This window comes from Eurypyga helias, unplaced genomic scaffold (assembly GCF_000690775.1).
Source record: "Eurypyga helias isolate BGI_N326 unplaced genomic scaffold, ASM69077v1 scaffold5958, whole genome shotgun sequence".
NCBI lineage: Eukaryota > Metazoa > Chordata > Aves > Eurypygiformes > Eurypygidae > Eurypyga > Eurypyga helias.
The window spans coordinates 41,509-60,885 of record NW_010269023.1 but is presented as its reverse complement, the minus strand read 5'-3'; the positions used below and the strand labels follow the sequence as shown (position 1 = coordinate 60,885).

The following is a 19,377-nucleotide window of genomic DNA, read 5'->3' as shown; positions in this document are numbered from 1 at the left end:
CCTCCCCAGGGCAGGGGGGTTGTAACTAGATGGTCTTTAAGGTCCCTTCCAACCCAAACCATCCTGTGATTCTATGAAAACAAGAGATGTGATGTAATACATTCCCCTGGGAACACCATGGTAAAGAATAGCAAATAATCTACATTTGTAAATAAATCAAAACAGTTAACAGCTCTAAATATGGTGTGGAATGCTGTTCTCCTTTGTACACATTTATTTCATAAAAGGGGTAGACAATGTTTTGTATTTTGGCTCTCTTAATACATGATTAGTAGAATGCATCTCTTAGGAAGCATGAAATGTTTATGCACAGTCTTCTACTGAAGGTTTAACACAACCAGGAAATGCAGAGTAAGGTAGAAGATACAGAAGATAGAGTAATTTTAAAAAAAAAAAAATTGCACAAGACTATGAACAAATAGCAGACAAGCTCAAAGATTCTTCAAAAGGCAATCTTTAAAAGATGAAATCTCAATATCTTAGGAAAATGCAGAAGATCAAGTTTCCCTCCCTGAAAGCTCACCTCAACAACATGTCATTTCAGGAAAAGATTTTTGGCCTTAGAGTGTAAAAAAAACTTCTAACTAAAGCCGCATCCAGTTTTGAGAACATACGTGAAAGTATAAATTAGGAAATTTATTATTTGAGTAGTCACTAATGAGCTGGGTTTAACAGGGACAAAAATTTTCTTCACAGTAGTTAGTATGAGGCTATGGTTCAGATTCATAGGAGGCTAAATTTTGGATTTGTGCTGAGGATAGTATTGATTAAACCACAACAAGTAAAAAAAATAACATTAGATCTTTAGATTTTCAGTTGCAGAAATGAATTCTGAAATACAGCAATATCCACTATGAAAACCAATGAAAATAAGTGCATAAAAAACATCACCAGCAAATCCCTTTCTGACTTCCTTCAAGAAACTAATGATGCAAGAGGTCTCTGAATGTTCCTGAACTGTGTTCTTAAGCCTGCCTAACTATGTTAATGACCACCAGTTTCCTGGGCATTCGTTCAAAGCTGAAGTCCGCCTCAGCAGGACTTTGAGCTCTTACTGGCCTAAGGAGAAAAGCCAACAGTGAAGAATGAGCCATTTTCCTTTCCTAGCACTAAAGACAGCAACTGTTTGGCTAGTAAGGTTTTATGTCCTTTTATTTTTTTACTTTCTTGCAGTTGTTATCTGTTACTTTCTATGAGCACTGCTTGATGCATCTTGTCAGTAAGCATGCCCACACACATCACATTGGATGTCTATGAAAACTGACTGTAGCTCTCAGAATAAATCTGGACAGCAGGTAATGAAACATATGGAGATAAAAAAAAAAGGCACAGACAAAAAAGTCAGACACAAACTGCCAGGCAGACTGACACATTTAACAAGATTAAAACAGGAAATAGGGTTTCCAAATAAAACACAGTATTCTAAAATATGGAATATTCTGCGCAATAAAGGCCTGTCTATCCAGTAAGAACTTACCATTTCTGTTGATGACAAGGTCCTGTGAAAATACAGAATTTACAAATTAATTCCAAGTCTGAATATGCACGTATGGTTAGACTGAGATGGCAATACCTAGCATTTACTATGATTATTGAAATAAAAACACATACATACAGCGGAATCCTGTATTACTTCATTCCTCCTCTCACCACATTATTAACAGAAAATTACTCAAGAAATACTTCCTAACTTTGTGTGACGAAATATAATGGGACCAAATATTATAAAGAGTTTTGAATGAGGCCTGATTAGAGACACCTTCGGAGACTCCTATTGTTCCGATTCATTATTTCTAACAATGACAACGTCTGCGCTGAAGTAATGTGATATATCAAAATTCTAGTTTAATCTTTTTCCATAAGATTCAGCAAAGCACAAAAATGTATAAATCCTTCCACATATAAATTGTGAAGAAATTATTGTTGAAATAAAGTGAAGAAAACTCAGTACATGCAAGAAAAATCAGAACAAGAATTCTATCATGTTACAGAAAATGACCTTGGATAAGTATTCATTCAACCACACCTTTCACTGCCCTTGTGGTAAGAATTGCAATATTATCCAATACCAACTTCAGCAACAGTCAACAAAAATGTCACATACCCCTATTTATTCACTGGAAGTGAGGGAACATTCTGAAAGTCTGCTGGATATTTGCATGGGGTTCTTTCTTACTTCAGTTGACAGCAAAGCATGTATTTTGAAATACTAAATTTCCAAATAAAATCTGTAGAAAAACTGTAATTATTATTAAATATTCCCATGTCTCCACTTGCTCACTATAGTAATCTGTATGTAAGGCTCTGTGCCAGTCCAAACATCCCAGGGTGTACCTCATCAGCTCAGCAATGCAGAGGCCACGAAGCTTCATAGGAAACACAATCAGGTGGAAACTCTATCCACAAAGAAAAAATACTGAAGCATTAGACATCTGAAGGGAGTGTTGGAATCAGTTTAAGGATTTAAATTATAATCTCCCACCATGAAATACATAAAGTAAAACCCAACACCAGATCATCACACCATTTATCAGTGGTTTTAGAACATCGCACAGATGTGAATACTTGGAGTACAGGAGGTTTGTGCTCAAGTTTGTAATGGGTTGTAACCGAGGGAATTTATTTGACATGTAAGGAGAAAAACAAGGTTTATTGTATCCTGTGAAGTATTCACGTCATGTCTGCAACAAACAATAAACTATCCTGACTATGAAAATGTTGAGGCAAACCCAGCAGTTATAACATACAGCTTAAAGGCCAATGTAAAATTTTAATATAAATGAAAATACGAAAATGATGATATGTATAAAAGCCCAAAGAAGACCTGAGGCACCTTAGCATTCACCAATGATATGATTCTAATGTGCAAGGGATAAAGCACAAATACAGTTCATCCCTTTCAAAGGTAAGGGAAGCACAAACACAGTTCATCCCCTTTAAATATAAGGGAAGTAGGCAGAGCAAGAGACCCCCCCTTGGCTTAACTGCAAGCTTCTGAGTCTGCTCAAAACCAAGAGGGAAGCATCCCAGAGATGGAAAAATGGGCAAATACCCACTGAGAACTATAAAGGCAAGATTTACTCTCTACTTCCCATCAGCAGGCAATGTCCAGCCACTTCCCAGGCAGTATGGCTTCAGTACGCATAGAAGTTGCTCTGGAAGACAAACATCGTAACGACAAATGCCACCTCTAGCTCCTTTCTCTCAGCTCTTATTGCTGAGCTGATGTCATATGGTATGGAATACCCCTTTGGTCAGTTTGGGTCAGCTGTCCTGGCTGCTTCCCCTCCCAAGATCTTGCCCACTCCCAGCCTACTGGTGAGGGGGGAATGTTGGAGAGACAGCCTTGATGCTGTGGGAGCACTGCTCAGCAGTACCAAAACACGGGTGTGTTATCAACACCCTTCTAGCTACCAAAACAAATCACAGCACTATGAGGGCCGCTATGTGAAAAATTAACTACATCTCAGCCAGACCCAATACAATAGGCTGCAGGAGTGGGCTAACAAGAACCTTTGTTGAAGTTCAACAAAGACAAATGTAGGGTCTTGACTCTGGAAAAACACAAACTAGGAATGCAGCACAGGCTGGGATCTACCTGACTAAGGAGCAGCTGTGTGTAAAGGGAGCTGGGGGTCCTGGTGTGCAACAAGACCCACATGACTGAACAGTGTACTGCTGCGGCAATGAAAGCCAACAGGATGCTGGTGCATCAACAAGGGCATCACCAGCAGCAATAAAGAAGTCATCATCCCTCGCTACTCAGCGCTTGCCAGGCCACACCTGGAATACTGTGTTCAGTTTTGGTCCCTATTATGCAAAACAGAAGTGGACAGGTTGGAGAGGATCCAGAGAAGGGCCTCAAAGATGACCAAAGGACTGGGCAGCCTGCCAGATGAGGAAAAGATGAGAGAATGGTATTTGTTAAGTCTTGAGAAAAGACGGCTTAGGGGAGACCCTATCAACACGTTCCAGTATTTAATGGGTGGCTATGAACAAGATGGAGACTCCCTTTTCACAAAGAGTCACATGAAAAAGATGAGGAGTCATGGCTGCAAGTTACTCCTGGAGAGATTCTGATTGGACACAAGAGGAAAAATTTTCATGACCAGAAGAATCAGCCATCAGAACAATCTCCCCAGGAAATTGGTGGATTCCCCAACATCAGACACTTAAGATTCAGCTGGACAGACTGCTGAGCTGTCTTGTCTACACTGCACTTTTGCCAAGAAAGGTTGAACCAGATGATCCTTGAGGTCTCTTCCAATCTGGTGTTCTATGATTCTAATATCTAGGTCCTCTTTAATAATAAAATAAAAACTCCTCTGTAATAATAAAAGTGACACTCCATTTGAATATTTAAATACAGGCATTTTCCTTCAGTTATTCATGAATTACCTTTCCTGTACGAATACTTCATGACTACACGATAACTATGTCCTTCACTGAATATGCCACCTAGAAACTATTACCCAGAATATGGAACATTTTTGGCAGCAATTGAACTTTTATATTAAAAAGCAGATGCTTCAGGATAAATAGGAAATATTTTTTGTCACCATATTACACTCATTTTAAAATAACTACCTTCAATAGCATGTATAAAAATCTGTGCAAACCATCCTCTTGTTCTGATAAAATTTAACAATTTTGATCAATATTTCCTCCTAAGAGTAGACTAGACTTGTCAAGTTATTGCTTTGGATATACAACACACCACAAGATCACATACATATACCTTTAGTTTTCAGTTTATTTCAAGTTTCTCTTGGAGCAAGCTTATTTAATATAACTTCTTGCCTGTTGCCTAAAGCCTGTGATTTCATTTACTCTTTCTCATCTGTTTTATTATTTTCTATGTGCCCTACTGACAATGCATGGAGAGCTTGCAAGACTGAGAAACAGAAAGTTAGGAACTTGAGGAACAGACTAATATAAAAGAATATTTTGGGGCAGAAAAAGCAAGTTACAACTTAGTCAAAAGACTGAGTTTGATATGTGTCAAACACAATCAGCAGCATAAGGCAGAAACATATTCAAATGTTAAATCTAGATTTATTATTACACTTAAAAATCCTCAAGGTGGCTGAATTAAAATACTGAGTCAAAATAACTTCCGAAACTTTGAAGATGTGAATGTATTACCAACTGTTCACTAAGAGCAAGAAAAGGAAAGCCCTCCAAAGAATTACTGAAAAAAAAAAAATCAGCTGTTGATAGTTGTGAAACACTCAAGCACATTACCCAACGGCCCCTGCACCAAGGGGAAATGGTGGCTCTCGTAAGTATTATCCCTTCCCCAGCTCATTCTTTAGGTTTGCAAGTGTAATAAGGACATTGGCACAGTTTCAGGTGTTCCTGTTGTTTAAATAAAGCATGTTTAGGAGCAATGGGCAATGCCACATTTATTTCAGAGATGGAATCTTCTGAAACGCACTGCAGAAAAGAGTCTAACCCCTCCCAGTTTTAGAAATGCATATATAAAAACAGATTATACTTGTCCATTCCCTCCTCTAATGCATATTCAGTACACCCCAAATAACTGAATGGATTTAAAAGCAGATTATAATTTCCCACAAAGTAAAAAAACATGTGGGTGGTTTTTTTCTTCTGCACAATGGGTTAGACAGAATTGTAATTCAAAAATCAGTTTACTTTTCAGTACTTCTGAACACTGAAAAGAGAAAAGAAAAAAATGACTCATGACATTGACTCTAGGAAAAGTAATACCCTACCACAATATTTTCTTGCCAACTGGAATCGAGCAAAGGGGAAGAAAAAGGAATATCCATGTATTTTCTCCTTTGTTAAAGTGCTGGTAGTGTACTGTCAGGGAAGCATCTAGCAGCAAGATCTAAGGGGGAAAAAACGTTCAACTTGTAAAACAGAATTTAATTGTGGAAGGAGAGTGCAGTTATCTCCTACCAGAATGTTACAGACAGGCAGTAGCCAAGTGCTAAAAAAACACTGAAGATTTGCTCCATCAATAGTTTTACAAATTTTCATGCCTGGAATTCAGCACCATTGGGCCACAGCATTAGCCTTGAGCACCTTTCCTGGCCCGTTCTGGGAAACATGGAAAAAAATTTCTCCCGATTAAGTTGGTCAGTGACATTTTAATATAGCTAAAAGAGAAATTGTCTATCTAGAAACCCCCTCTTTTGATCACAGTGTCATTTGAATTTCAGAAATACTCATAGCTACTAGGGAATACAGTGGAGAATATAACCTAGAAATAAGACTCCCAAATATGCACCAAATACAAAAATAGATGCTTTTTATACAGACAGGAGAAATCTCTATTCAGAGAATTCAGGAAATACTACTACTATTTTACAGTAAAATTATCAGTGAAATGCTGTCTCTAGTTCTAACAACTATCAGCCAAGGGGAAAGCAAAAAGACCTTCGTAAATTCAAAGAGCATAACCATGTTACGAAACATACACATGTGTAAAAGTGCAAGTCATCTACATATGAATGCCAACTGTGACTGTATTATTTAGAAACCCTACAGCTGTAGACAATTTAAATTATTTAATACATTTATATCTTTAGATTGAGAAGATGTGAAATTGCAGGTTTCCTCTATACTCAGCTTTCTTCTGCACAGGTTTCTATTTTGGTTGGAATATGAATAATTAAAGCAGGTCTGTTTCTGTTTTCTCAACAGTTTCCATTTACACGTTACATTTTCACAGTTGTATTTGCACGTGCTGGAGTGAGTCCAGAGGAGGCCACGAAGATGCTCAGAGGGCTGGAGCACCTCTGCTATGGGGACAGGCTGAGAGAGTTGGGCTTGTTCAGCCTGGAGAAGAGAAGGCTCCGGGGAGACCTTATTGCACCTTCCAGTACCTGAAGGGGCTACAAGGAAGCTGGGGGGGACTTTTTACAAGGGTATGTAGTGACAGGACAAGGGGTAATGGGTTTAAATTCAAAGCAGGGAGGTTTAGATTAGATATCAGGAAGAAGTTCTTCCCAGAGAGGGTGGTGAAGCACTGGAACAGGTTGCCCAGAGAAGCTGTGGATGCCCCATCCCGGGAATTCTTCAAGGCCAGGCTGGATGAGGCTTTCAGCAACCTGGTCTAGTGGAAGGTGTCCCTGCCCATGGCAGGGGGGTTGGAAGTGGATGATCTTTAAGGTCCCTTCCAACCCAAACCATTCTGTGATCCTATGATATGATTCAGAGGTAGATATTTTTCAAGAACATGAATCTTGGAAGGTTGGTACCAGTTCTTATGACAACTGGAAGCAATTTGGGGAAATGCAGAAGGCCAGCTAGCACAAGTTGAAGAACTGAGCTTGAATTTGCACCTCAGTTTTTCTGGATTAGATTTTCTACCACAGATGCCTGTCATTCCTCCAGAATCATCAGAACTTTCCAGCCCAGTCATGCTCGTTGGCCAACTTAGGACAACTGTGAGAAGTGCCACATTCCTGCATTTATATAATTGTAGTAAGTTAAGGGAAAAAATATTCAAAAGCAAGCATACAAGAAGTAACTTGAAATAGCAGCCCACAAGTCCCCGAAGTGTGCCAGATCAAGGAGCAGCTGTCCTAGCAGCTTCCCTGGATGCTTCTATCTCTTGTGCACTGTTCAGTACTTAAATGTCTGTATCTGACCGCTGTAAGAATAAAGAATAAGGAATGGCTTCAGACACACAGGCCACTGTCCCAGCACTCAGAGCACCAAGATGCCTTCTGCTAGAAAGTTCTTCCAACACCAGGTGTCTTGGCTTTTCTACTTTGTGTGAAAGTATAATGTAAAAGAGTTTAATGCTTTCTACCTAGGCTGAACTTTACGGTATATGGTTTACGTTTAAATGCTGACACACAATTAATCTTTCCAGAGGTCCCACAAGTGGTCACTGCCAGTATGGAATTTATACATGCCATCAGCCCAGGATTGCTCTGGCCGCCCTGAACTTGTCCAAGCTTCTCTTGTAAGGTACCACATAAACACAGACCTCATTCCCTCTGTTAAGCAGCTATTATTAGACTAAGACTTTTATGGTTAGAAGAAACCCTTTTAACACTGATTTGACTTCTGTATAACACAAGCCATCAGTCTTTCTCGACTTCATTCCTGTTCTGTCTGGATAATAGTACTTTAATTCAACAATGTCTCATCTATGACCCTTGGACACCACAAATATTGCCTCCAAGTCATTGATAAAGATATTGAACATCACAGAGATGAAATACCATCAAACCACAACTGTTCTATTATTCCTCACAGAAATACACGTTTTAAATCACATCTTCTCTAGTGACACAGGAGGCCTATTTTGTTTTTCGATTGGTCCAGTTTCTTAAAAGGAACAGTATGAATTCAAATGTGTTACTGAAGGTAAAAAGTAAAACCCTTACATTTTAAATAATAGCCTTAACTTTAATCCAATCTTCCAATCCATCCCAGATATAATAATAATACAAAAAAATAGGGTTTGTTGGTTTCATTTGTTTGTTGGGGTTTTTTTTAAATTAAAACATTACTTGAACAGTCTGACTTTAAGATCTTCTCAGATTTTTAAAGCTTTTGTTTAACACATTCATTTGCTGTTAACAAAATGGAAAATAAGACTTCTCACAAAGAGATAAAACTGACATTTTTAAAATATCTACCATGTTCATATTGCAAATATAATACTTGAACAAGCACCACCTTTAAAGTAAAGCACCAGGAACAACAGAAAATCTCATTCAAAATTAATATGGATTGTTTCTTCTCTTTAGTGTCATTTGCCTTTTTTTTACTGCCTATAAAATCATTTTTGAATTTGGTTTCTATTATTGATTTGGGGGGGGGGGGGGGGGTTGTTTGTTTTTTAAATGCCAGTTTTCACATCCCTGTAAGCCAGGTTGATTTGTAACCCACGGGTTTGTCTCAACATTGTTTATTTTTAAGGGTTTGTTACTTAAAGCATGTTACTAAACAATCATCATTCACATTTACATGTTTAAATGTTTTCCTTTAAATCAGCTTGATTATTTCTATCATCCTGGGGGGGGGGGGGTTGTTTGTTTTTTAAATGCCAGTTTTCACATCCCTGTAAGCCAGGTTGATTTGTAACCCACGGGTTTGTCTCAACATTGTTTATTTTTAAGGGTTTGTTACTTAAAGCATGTTACTAAACAATCATCATTCACATTTACATGTTTAAATGTTTTCCTTTAAATCAGCTTGATTATTTCTATCATCCTTAAAGCATCCCACTTACAGTGCTGAGTACGCATTTCAGGTAGGTCTCCATTAAGTTGGAGTTCCTTGTATCTTGCCAACCATTCATTTTTCTTTCGCAATCTCTTTAACCATTTAAAGGTGACTAACATACACTTCTATATTGCTAGAGGAATGCCCAGAATCCAGAGCTCACATCACCGCAGTTTCCTAACCCTTCCCCATCAGTACTGATACTAGTGCCCGAGTATGTTTTACTTGGACTGAAATCCCACCTGAGAAGCACCCTCCTCGCACCTGAAAAAATACGTGGCTACTGGGTAAGGCACAACTTTTAGTGAGACTGTCACGGTCTGTAGTAAATAACTAACAGTACTCCAATAATGTTTTAAATGCTTTGGATAAAAATGTCCTATCAGCAATTACTTGCCTCCAGTTTGTCAATGAGTTACAAAACAGGCATATTATTTTTGGCAGTGGTCAACACCACTTCTTTTGGATGCTCATTCCCACATTGATTACATGGAGTAATTTACTAGTTTGGTCATGCAAGTCTTTCTACTAGGTCAATTTTTACTCATAAGTAAGCAGTTTCCATTTCTCTTGCTTATTATCCAGGAAATTGTATAAAAAATGCTTTATTTGTGTCTCTGTTCTTGGCTTTATGAGTAGCAGGAAAATACTCCAGCTAAAAATACCTCTGCTAAAAATAAAAGTAATAATGCTTTTAATAATCACCATAAATTGAGTGAGTTGCTCCTCAGAGTTACTGTTTTGGGTCCTGTACACAACAAAACAATACAGGACGAGAATTGGTGAAGTTTTTCCTGCAATCTGCTTTAGAGTAAGACTTAATCTTTCTGGAGAATTTGCAGGTTGTGCACAACCGCACTCCAGTTGCCAAAAATACATATTTTAAAACTTATTTTAAAGGACTGAGGCCCCCACAGAAAGGGAAAAGGAACTAATCTAAATGGAAAACAGCTGCACAATTCAAAAAACATGTTCAGCATAATTATTATTTATATGTGCTCAAGTTATGAGAGTGATTTCTATTGTTTCTTATTACGGAAAATCCTGGCTAGAGTCAGAAAATATAGCATAAAAATACAGTTATTTGTCCAAGAGGTTTAGATTTTAAGATAAGGAATTGCAGTGCAATACCACAGCAGCTTGACCTAATATAACCAGCTTAGCCAGCAAAACGTGATTGCTTTTTGGTCATTTCAGTTCTCTGCAGCAGCTCACCACCTGGTCACACAAACACCAGCCTTAGGGAGGCAACAACGTTATGCTGCTGGGTGGAGAGGGAGGGTGTTAGAGGGAAGAAATTAAGGGTGCTGGTCCCCCAGGATCCCTAACTTCCAAGAAAGTAGTCAGGGAACTGCATCCAAGCTCCAAATAACGAATATCACCAGTGCAGTCTCTTCAGACAATGGGTAAACCAGTAGAGTCTCACCTGTTCCTAACTCTACAGCAAAATTCAGAGGTCTCAATCCCAGTTACATCCAACAGATAAATGCTTAAACATCTGAGCAACCACTGCTCACTGGAAAAAGCCACCAAACATTTACGTTTTGAAGTGGAGTCTAGCACAACCCTGGAAGAGCAATTGTGCTGCCTCCAGAGTTGACCATGACCCAACCATGATTCACAGCCTTGATTTAGCTCATGCTGCTGACTTTTCCTTACCCCAAAATTTGCAAAAACCCATATAAGCATAAACAGCACTGATCTGTCAGCTAATGCAATTCCTTGCATCTGCTACAGCACTGAAAAAACCCAACAAAACTTACTCTTTACCCAACCTCCCACTGATTCAAACTTACTTATTCTAAGGTCCCTTGGACCAGTAAATTTAGCTCTGTGTATATATGTTTCATATATATCAACAAAATAATATGCCATGTAAAATTAAAAATGAGAGTGAAACTCGTGCATAAAAGCAAAATGCAAAGACTACTGCAGTATCAGAAGTAGTTGATGCACTAAATGCCTAGAAACATTCAATAACAGATTAGATAACTGGTTCAGCTTCTCAAACCAGGAATGAAACCATTTCATAGCACATGAGACTTGCATGTAATTTGTCATGGCTATGTGCTACAGTGTTCAGATACATCCCACAGGTCTGTCAACTTTCAGAAGGGGGTTCTAGGGGGACAGAGAGACAGGGTAGTAGGCTATTTCTCAGTTCACCAATGGTTTCATGATGTATTGTCTAAATTACCCCGGTGGGGCAGGGGTGGAGATGTGTGTATAAAGCCAAAGAGGCATACACCCAACCCAACAATGTAGAAGACCCAGCTAAAATTACTGCTACAGAAATGCTTTATTTAGCTATAACACACATAAATGTCTGATACATTTATGATGCATAAAGTTTAACGCTTGCATTATTTATAGTATAATATTTGTTCATTTCTGCTAAAGCATAATGATATTGCTGGTGATATTTAATTTGACATCATTCAGAGTCACTAATTCAAATATTCTTTCAGGGAAAAAAAAGAAGGAAGAACAGGGGCCAAGTAATTAACTAGCAATCCCGGGAGCTCTGGAAATAACAAAGCCAATTTTCAACAACTTTAAATCACTGGACTTCATACAAATGGGAAGCCAAGTTAAAACAGGTACGGTCCACTTATGAAGGACTAGGACCTTATTTTGGGAAATTTCGTTACAGTGTTTTCTATAGCTGAAGTCAATGTACAACTAAGCATGTAGACATGCATTCCCAGCACAGATCAGGCTATAGCTTCAAGCTGTTCACCAAAACAAGGGGCACAGACAGAATTCATGTCTGAAATTACTGCAGAGGAATTCTGCAGCAGAAGTAGAGTAAGAATGCTGCCTTAAATTGTATTTTCAATTTTATCATTCTCCGCTCCTCTTGATATCTAATTCCCCATAATGCTTTTTAACTTGTACAATGTATGCAGCACATTTTTAGAAACAACAGCATTCTTAACTACTTGTGTTAGAAAAACTGTCTATGCTGTGTATTAGGATGCGTATATATCTACACTGTGCATTAGGATGAGACTTTTTCCATATGACTTTTTAGTTTGCACATAATCAAAGCCCATGTCACAACAGAGAAAAACAACCTTTTCCAATTCCTCTTTTATATAGTTCCCTTCTAACAGCTAATACTCATTACACCTCAGAAAAGAACTTACCTCATTATCTGTTCCCACGTCCAACATCACTGGTAGACACTCGTGAGGTTTTACTCCTCCACATGCCGTATAAAGTGCCAGTTTACCAACTGGGATGCCCATTCCATAACAGCCAAGGTCTCCAAGACCAAGAATACGTTCTCCATCTGTCACCACAATAGCCTGGAGGAAGAAATAAAATCACTGTAAAAATCACTTCTTTGTTTGCATGCACTAAGTACTCCTTTATCTTCTTACCATAACTTTTTATTTTTCACGTTAATAATTCCAACAGGTACAAAGAAATCAAGAGTACAAAAAAGGCCCAGAATTGTTTTATTGTATTTCACTGTGGTTTTGTTACACTATTTTAGACTCTTGTTTCACTGTAAATGGGACTTTCATATAAAACTTTTGAGAATACACAAGAGAGGTATTTAGTAGTACATTACAAGGGAACTGGCATTGTTCCCTCTTACGTTTATCTGTCAATAGTATGAAAACAGAATAGGAAGGGAAGTTATCCACAAAAAAAGAACAACCCGGGACTCCTGGATTTTGTCATGGCTGTTTTCAGCAGAACCAGAGCCAGCCACTCCTGCTGGCCTTTGACATATCTGTCTACAGCCACCTGGTTCTTACCCTTCAAAGATGTACGTATTCCTCCCTTGAGCAAAAACTTACACATATGAGGAAGAGTGTATTGTCATTGATAGAAATACAGGAACTCAGTCAACCCCACAAAACTGCACTATAAATAAGGGTTTTTATAGTAAAGAACAGAAGTGCTCAGTATGGCAAGCAGCTGACAACAGAATAATTTCCTTCTCATACTCTGTGACAAGCCTTTTTAGTTAGAGATTTAGTATTTTTTGTAAGAGAACACACCAGGAATCATATGTGGAGAACTATTAATGAAAACACAGAAAGGGTTGCCAGAAGAACTTGTGGAGTCTCCACTCTTGGAGATACTCAAAACTCAACTGGACACGGCTCTGAATAAACTGCCCTGGTTGACCCTGATTGAGCAGGAGGATGGACCAGATGATCTCCAGAGGGGCCTGGAAGGGAAGTTATCCACAAAAAAAGAACAACCCGGGACTCCTGGATTTTGTCATGGCTGTTTTCAGCAGAACCAGAGCCAGCCACTCCTGCTGGCCTTTGACATATCTGTCTACAGCCACCTGGTTCTTACCCTTCAAAGATGTACGTATTCCTCCCTTGAGCAAAAACTTACACATATGAGGAAGAGTGTATTGTCATTGATAGAAATACAGGAACTCAGTCAACCCCACAAAACTGCACTATAAATAAGGGTTTTTATAGTAAAGAACAGAAGTGCTCAGTATGGCAAGCAGCTGACAACAGAATAATTTCCTTCTCATACTCTGTGACAAGCCTTTTTAGTTAGAGATTTAGTATTTTTTGTAAGAGAACACACCAGGAATCATATGTGGAGAACTATTAATGAAAACACAGAAAGGGTTGCCAGAAGAACTTGTGGAGTCTCCACTCTTGGAGATACTCAAAACTCAACTGGACACGGCTCTGAATAAACTGCCCTGGTTGACCCTGATTGAGCAGGAGGATGGACCAGATGATCTCCAGAGGGGCCTTCCTACCTCAACCACTCTGTGATTCACTGAAATTCAGAAAAAACATTCAGGGTTCTCTTTGATGCATAATATTCAATGTAATTGACCAATTAATCAGTAAAGGATGCCTATAGCTAAACAAGGGTTTAAAAGTCTCAAACTTTAGCTGTAACAGCATTGTTTCTATTTAAAAAATGAGCTAAGATACCATAGAATCACAGAATGGTTAGGGTTGGAAGGGACCTTAAAGATCATCTAGTTCCAACCCCCCTGCCATGGGCAGGGACACCTTCCACTAGACCAGGTTGCTCAAAGCCTCATCCAGCCTGGCCTTGAACACTTCCAGGGATGGGGCATCCACAGCTTCTCTGGGCAACCCGTTCCAGTGCCTCACCGCCTTCTCTGGGAACAATTTCTTCCTGATATCCAATCTAAACCTCCCCTCTTTCAATTTAAACCCGTTACCCCTTGTGCTGTCACTACAGGCCCTTGTAAAAAGCCCTCCCCAGCTTTCCTGTAGGCCCTTTCCAGTATCACCGAAATCTAATTGATAAAAAGCTTATAAAAATATCTTAACCAAGTCACCAAATGTCAGTTTTGTCATGCACTTAAAATTGAACCTACCTTGATGATATTTTCTGGCCAGGATTTAAGCATCGTAGCGATGTGTCCCCGGTCATGAATAGTAATAAAAAGACCTCTGCAAATAAAAAAACCCCACACTTTTCACAGACAATTAAACACCTCAGTATAAAACAATGAAATACTAAATTAACTCTATGCAAATGTGTCTCCAACATACATAAAGTTCAATATTAAGTGTTCAATTTTGTCCGAAAAAGTAGATGAAATGTCTGCATTAAGTAGAAGTCCAAAACATATAACTCAGTAAATCTTCACTGAGCAGTGAGAATCTGCAGGATTCATTTCTGAAAATTGCTAGGTTTGATTTCAAAGCTCACTGAGCATTTCGGCTGTTTAAATGTGTTTGTTAATTGTCCCAGACTACAAAATGTGTTCACTGTGTAACAGTGATTACTAGTGCTCTGTCAGTTCTAACGTTTACCAACAAGAATAGGCCAAAGTTTTAATCCATGAACAAAACCTGAAATAAGACATATACCATCATTACACTAAAAAAAAAAAAAGGCAAGATAATTCAGTTATGTGATTATAAAACCATCTGCCTATTTAATTCGTATGCCTCAAACCTAGAAAAGTGGAAAATTATCTTCTCTATATGAAAATCTCTTTGATTTGAAAGTGTGTTGCTAAGCATACCAAATTTTTACTTTGAAGAGTATTTGTAAATTGGCCTTTAATTCCACCAATACGGAAGAGTATAAAACAAAATGTCAGAAAAGTAAAATTCTCATTTCTTTATTTATTATAGAAGCAAAATCAATTAGTGTCTTATTCTACTCTTCAGAATTTTATCCTTCATTTATTTTACGTGACCTGCAGCTATACATGCAAGCCCATCCAGACTTAACTTAATTCCATTTCTATGTACTTTTCTCATTTGAGATGGTGGAAAACCACTGCCACTAAAGTCAATCTCTAAAAAGCCACGAAGAAAACATCAGTGAAGAAGTACATGCCAAAGGTGCCTTCTTGTAATTAAACTTTGCAGTTGTCTGCAACTTTTGAGTTGTCTTGTGGAATTATTCTAAATCATTCCATTCACCCATTATAAAAATTATGAAGTTAAAATTAGAAAAGACTATTGAAATAGTACTTTAAAATCCAAGTCTATTACAGTATCTCCATGTTCATAGAAGCGGGTACATGTCCATATGGGTCCAAATAAAACTAATAACTCAGAGAAATGCTTGTCAGATATGACTGCAAGTATTCCAAGTTAAGCAAAAAATTTCCTGCAGTGTTTAAAGTACATTAGTCAAGACACCAAAATGAGTCCAAAACCTATATTTAATTTCATCTGTTTGTATATCTCATATGTATTAGATTATATGATCTATATATAAAAATACCACGTGATATAGATTTTTATATTGACACATACTTAATTTCATATTTGTCTTCTTCCCCTCTTTTCCGTCAAAAAGATACAACTGAAATAGTTTATTATTTTGGACAAAAGGCAATGTAAGATATATTGCAATTATCCCAAGTATTTCTTAATCTTAAAGCTAATGATTCAGACACAGAAACTACAACTTCAAACAGCTAATTATGTAAAAACTGTCATGTTCTGAAAGAAAAATATATATGCACTTTATAAAGGAAAAAAACCCAGTCATTTCTGGTTAGATGTCCTTAACTGTTTAAATTTCATTTTATGCATCTCCCCCCCAATAACTGGGAATACTCTGATCCTGGCATTCTCAATTAATTCCCCTTCTGCTTCCCTTCCCCACGGTCAGAACGAACACACAAGGCAAGATGATTATGTCTACCGGTTGTTTCTTAATAAGTAACGCCTGTCAGCAGATGAACTCCTCCACCCCAGTGGATGCGACCGTCCTCAGCGGCAGGAGGGTTACTACTGACAGCACTTCGCAGAACTTGTGGTATTTACAGCCTACCAGCACTTCCATTTGTGACCCAGCTACCCGAAAAAAGATGTCCCTAACAGCAAAACAGCGTGAAGAAGCAATGCAAAATACATGCTGATGCTTTCCTTCTGAGGTACTGTATAGTGAGTCAATTCATAAAACACTGTAACCCGTTAAATCACAAAATACAGTTATCAAAGTTGCCAGCCTCAGAGAACATCAGTCGTGAGAGATGAGCGTGCGAAAGAAAACGAGGAGCGCAGGAGGAAAGCTACCTAGAGGCATCACCCCTCCCCTCCTCACTGCCCTCCAATTTACACCGACCTGATAGATTCTTGTTAAATGAAGCAAGATTTTGTATTGATTTTCTAAAGAGCCGACCCAGCCCAGTGTGGTTAAACGACCTCTTCACTGCAAGCTGGGCAGAGAGGTCTTCGTGGAATAAATACCCTGGCAGAGGGAAATAAAGGCAGGGTGGCTGCTCCAGAAGGAATTTTGTTAGTACATTTGTAAGGCCCTTTGAATAAGTAGTGAAAGCATATTTTAGAAATCTGTCCAAGCGGGATCACATTTAATCAACAATAGAAAATAGGGGCTGAAGTGCAAACAGAGTCGTGTTGAAAATATTTCACTCCCCTCCATCTCCCCTTCCCCTCCATTATTCCTGTAGATTAGTAAAATGTTTCCGGACACATTGTCTTGACTGAGAAGATATTCTGTGCCCTTAAATCTAGGGGTAAGATATAAGAATCTTTTCTTCTTTTACCTGGATATGTTTTCTTAATCTTTCATTTCTTTAGTTAAAGCATTCTTCTTCTTTAAGCTACACCAGGACACAAGAGGAACCCCAGCTTGCAACAGCATCAGCCACAAGAATATTCAACCCATGTTTTGGGATTGAATGTACTGGCAGTACTACCTGCAGGCAAACCACCAGAAAGGAGCACTACGCATTTTTGCCTTGCCATGAGGTCATGCTATGTCCAGGAAAAGCACCAGTTGCATAAGGTTATTGCAAGTGGGACAGGTGACAAGGCAGCCAACTATTTGGCTACCTAGCAGACATTATAGATTATAGAGGTTAAGACTGGATATTAAGATAAATTCCTTCACAGAAAGGGTTATCAGGTACTGGAACGGGCTGCCTAGGAAGGTGGAGGAGTCACCATCCCTGGAGGGATTTAAGTGACGAGCTGATGTAGTGCTTAGGGACATGGTTTAGGATAGACTTGGTAGTGCCAGGTTGGCTGCTGGACTCGATGCTCTTAAAGGTCTTTTCCAACCAGAACAATTCTATGATTCTATGATTATAGTTATTTTTGGGCTGTCATAGCACAGCCATGAGAAGAATCAAGAAAGCAGCAAGCTATAAAGTCTAAATTGCATTGAATTATATATGTATTTCAGTTCAGAAATGAGGCAGAATTACCCATTTGAGTATAATGCTAATAAGTACTGGTCATGTCAGTGACATGCATCTGCTCTGCCAGATGCAGAGCAACAGATGTATGATGCACATCTGTCTGACAAAGCACTTCAGGATGCGGCTGCTGCAGCAGATGGACAAATAACATTTCAGCATATGGAGAAAAAAGCAAGATACAGAAATGGAAAAAAATGCTTAAAAATGTGGGTTTGTAAAGAAAAAAGATTACGCTGCTTGTTTTTCAGCAGGCATATATTCACACATTTAACAACAAAAGCATCTCACGGGGAAGTAGGCGTTGTTTCTCCTGTGCAGACCTTCGGAGCAGCCCAGGCTGGCAAGCTCGCTGTATAAGCAAGAGTAGGTTTTACAACACAGTGAGGTCCTTTCTGTTCGAACTGACATCTCGCTTCCACATACTATCTTTTCTTCCAAGGCAACAAATTGAGACCTGCTGAGGTTTATAAGGCCAATCAGCAAAACTGTGACTTAATCCTGACTTGAAGCTTGTAGTAGCAGGTGATTCTTCAAATCAGTATGTTCATTTTGAACGTGGCACGACGCACATCTATGTGGAACTTGTCTGAGCAAATATGCCAAAGGGCTCATCTTCCTTCACCTTGTCCCCACTTAGATCTCAGTTCAGCACTGGTTCATACCAGTATAGCCAAAGGGATCACCTCTACTCATGCCCGGTTTGGATAGTCAGACAATAAATGAAACTACAGTGGAGGAATAATTATGCAAACAAGTAACTATGTCTCTTTGTGTCACAACACCACTAGGACCAGAGCCCTGAAGAGTGAGGGTGGCATCCACGCTGGGACACAGGGATCCAGGCAACAAAGGGTGGAATTATTGGGTCACTGACCTCACAACACTGTAGCAGCTTTTACCAGTTATGTGGAGGTCATTCTACATCACATAATTTGGCTGTGTTTTATTAGAACTCTGATCTCTGAGAACAAAGTAAACAGAATTAAATGGAGCATTTGTTTATTATGCTTCAAGGAAGTAATGTTCCCCCAGCAATGCATTTCTCTATTTTCTATTAAAACATAGTTTAGAAAAATATGCCATAGTCACAGAAAAAGCTTTTCTTTCCTCTTGCAATAACAACAGGAGGCAATCTAGCATGTCTCAGAAAATGCCAAACATTTTTTAATGAAAAAAAGTTCAAACTTTTCTCATAACCCTGCATGTTCAAAACTGTTATTTGAATTATGAACTGTACATAGAATTATAACAGAGGTGACTTCACTTCCTCAGGCAGCCTAAATCAACGAGATTAAAAATAATAATAATAAAAAATTTCAGGGACCAGCCTCAGTTTATTTCTGCGCCTAGACTTTTCCAAAGTCCTGCACTTTGCAATAAAGTAGGGAGCAGTAAAGTACTTCCCTAGTCCCCCTTGAAATTCCCTCCTATTCTTGTTAAAATTATAAAACACAGTACAATACAAACATTGTACTAGAAACCACGAGTACCTATATCCC

At 38.6% G+C, this 19,377-nt stretch overlaps 1 protein-coding gene across 1 annotated transcript in view; it reads right to left on the bottom strand.

Moving 5' to 3' along the window:
- The window catches only part of LOC104514319 (NADP-dependent malic enzyme-like), a 105,409-nt gene that overhangs the window by 58,089 nt on the left and 27,943 nt on the right, over positions 1–19,377 (bottom strand). Inside the window, exons 3-4 of the mRNA XM_010157961.1 lie at positions 14,561–14,636; positions 12,363–12,524 (exon numbers count right to left, since the gene is read on the bottom strand). Coding sequence (XP_010156263.1) covers positions 12,363–12,524; positions 14,561–14,636 — 238 coding nt within the window. The remainder of the gene's footprint in view (positions 1–12,362; positions 12,525–14,560; positions 14,637–19,377) is intronic.